Genomic DNA, 1,204 nt, shown 5'->3' with positions numbered 1-1,204 from the left:
TTGAGATATTTTTGTTTAATAAAACTGTGAACTCGAAAAAACCTCCTTTCATGTGGACATGACTTTGGAAAAAAATATATCGGTAAGACAGAAATCGGATAAGTTTCACCTGGCCTTAAGCAATACTTATAAACACTTTCATTCATATAAAAACTAATCCATTCCGTAAAAACTGGCGAAATCATTCAAACTCTTAATGACTTTCACATCGATTTTGATCTTTGTCAACGAGAGATTTAAAAATCTAACTGAATATCACTTAACGATACATTTGAAATTAAAAAGGGAAAACCGAACATTTTTCTGAAAACTCATAAACATATATGTAACGGCAAAGATACCCCCCCCCCCCCCCCCCCCCCCCCCCCCCTGTCAAGCCGGCTGGCTGGCGTATTTCTTAGTCAAATTAGTGTGAATCTGTTGCACTGGCTAAAGCAGCAGCCCTGATTGCTTCGGAAAGTTTGTGCTCATTTTGCAATTCAGACTTGGATATGATATTCTGGTAGAGATCAGAAACTCGATCCTTGTCCTTAATAGCCAAATTCTTCCATTCTTCTTCCAGATGGCTGAGCAAAACTTCTCTCTGTTCTGGAGGATTGAGTTTGGTGATGTCCTCGTCTTCGAGAACCCACTTCTTCCAGATGTCTTTGGCATCCTCACTATACAAATAAAATTAAAACATTTGTTTAGAACTATGGTTAATGCCAGTATTGATCTATCTCTCTACGCAGATCGAAAATAGTATGACATAAAACGTAGCGTAGCAGAAATATTTTAGGTGAACCTACACGGAGAAAACGTTTGAGGGAATTTTCACCATATCATATCCATATGATGAGCGAGACGAGTGACAAATAAGGCACGATATACCTTACGTTGACAGAATATTTATTAAATGAGAATAAGGTAACAGAGCAATCTTCATCCCGTCAAATTGAAATTTATAGAATTGAACAGCTTTTTACCATACCTTACGGTAATGCACGCCTCGGGCATTGATGACCTTAATGAATCACTGCGATAAAATATTCTTTCAAATTATTAACATTTATGTATTAATCTATTTATAATGTATTATATTTTTTCATTACGAGTCAGGTACTACAGTCTGTCAAGTTAAAGCGTGGGTGGCTTTACTCGCAGTCGGTAAGGTGTATCGACATGATTTGGTGTCAAAATATTAAGAAGAGCTCCCTCTTTCATG

General features: G+C 37.0%; 1 protein-coding gene across 1 annotated transcript in view; it reads right to left on the bottom strand.

The window, feature by feature from the left end:
- Positions 1 to 349: 349 nt before the first annotated feature.
- The window catches only part of LOC117169329, a 66,756-nt gene continuing 65,901 nt past the window's right edge, over positions 350 to 1,204 (bottom strand). The window contains exon 3 of the mRNA XM_033355661.1: positions 350 to 659. Coding sequence (XP_033211552.1) covers positions 407 to 659 — 253 coding nt within the window. The 3' untranslated portion in view covers positions 350 to 406. The remainder of the gene's footprint in view (positions 660 to 1,204) is intronic.

The sequence above is a fragment of the Belonocnema kinseyi genome, chromosome 3, assembly GCF_010883055.1.
Source record: "Belonocnema kinseyi isolate 2016_QV_RU_SX_M_011 chromosome 3, B_treatae_v1, whole genome shotgun sequence".
NCBI lineage: Eukaryota > Metazoa > Arthropoda > Insecta > Hymenoptera > Cynipidae > Belonocnema > Belonocnema kinseyi.
Note: the sequence above shows the minus strand (reverse complement) of the source record. Positions and strands in the feature narration are given on the sequence as shown.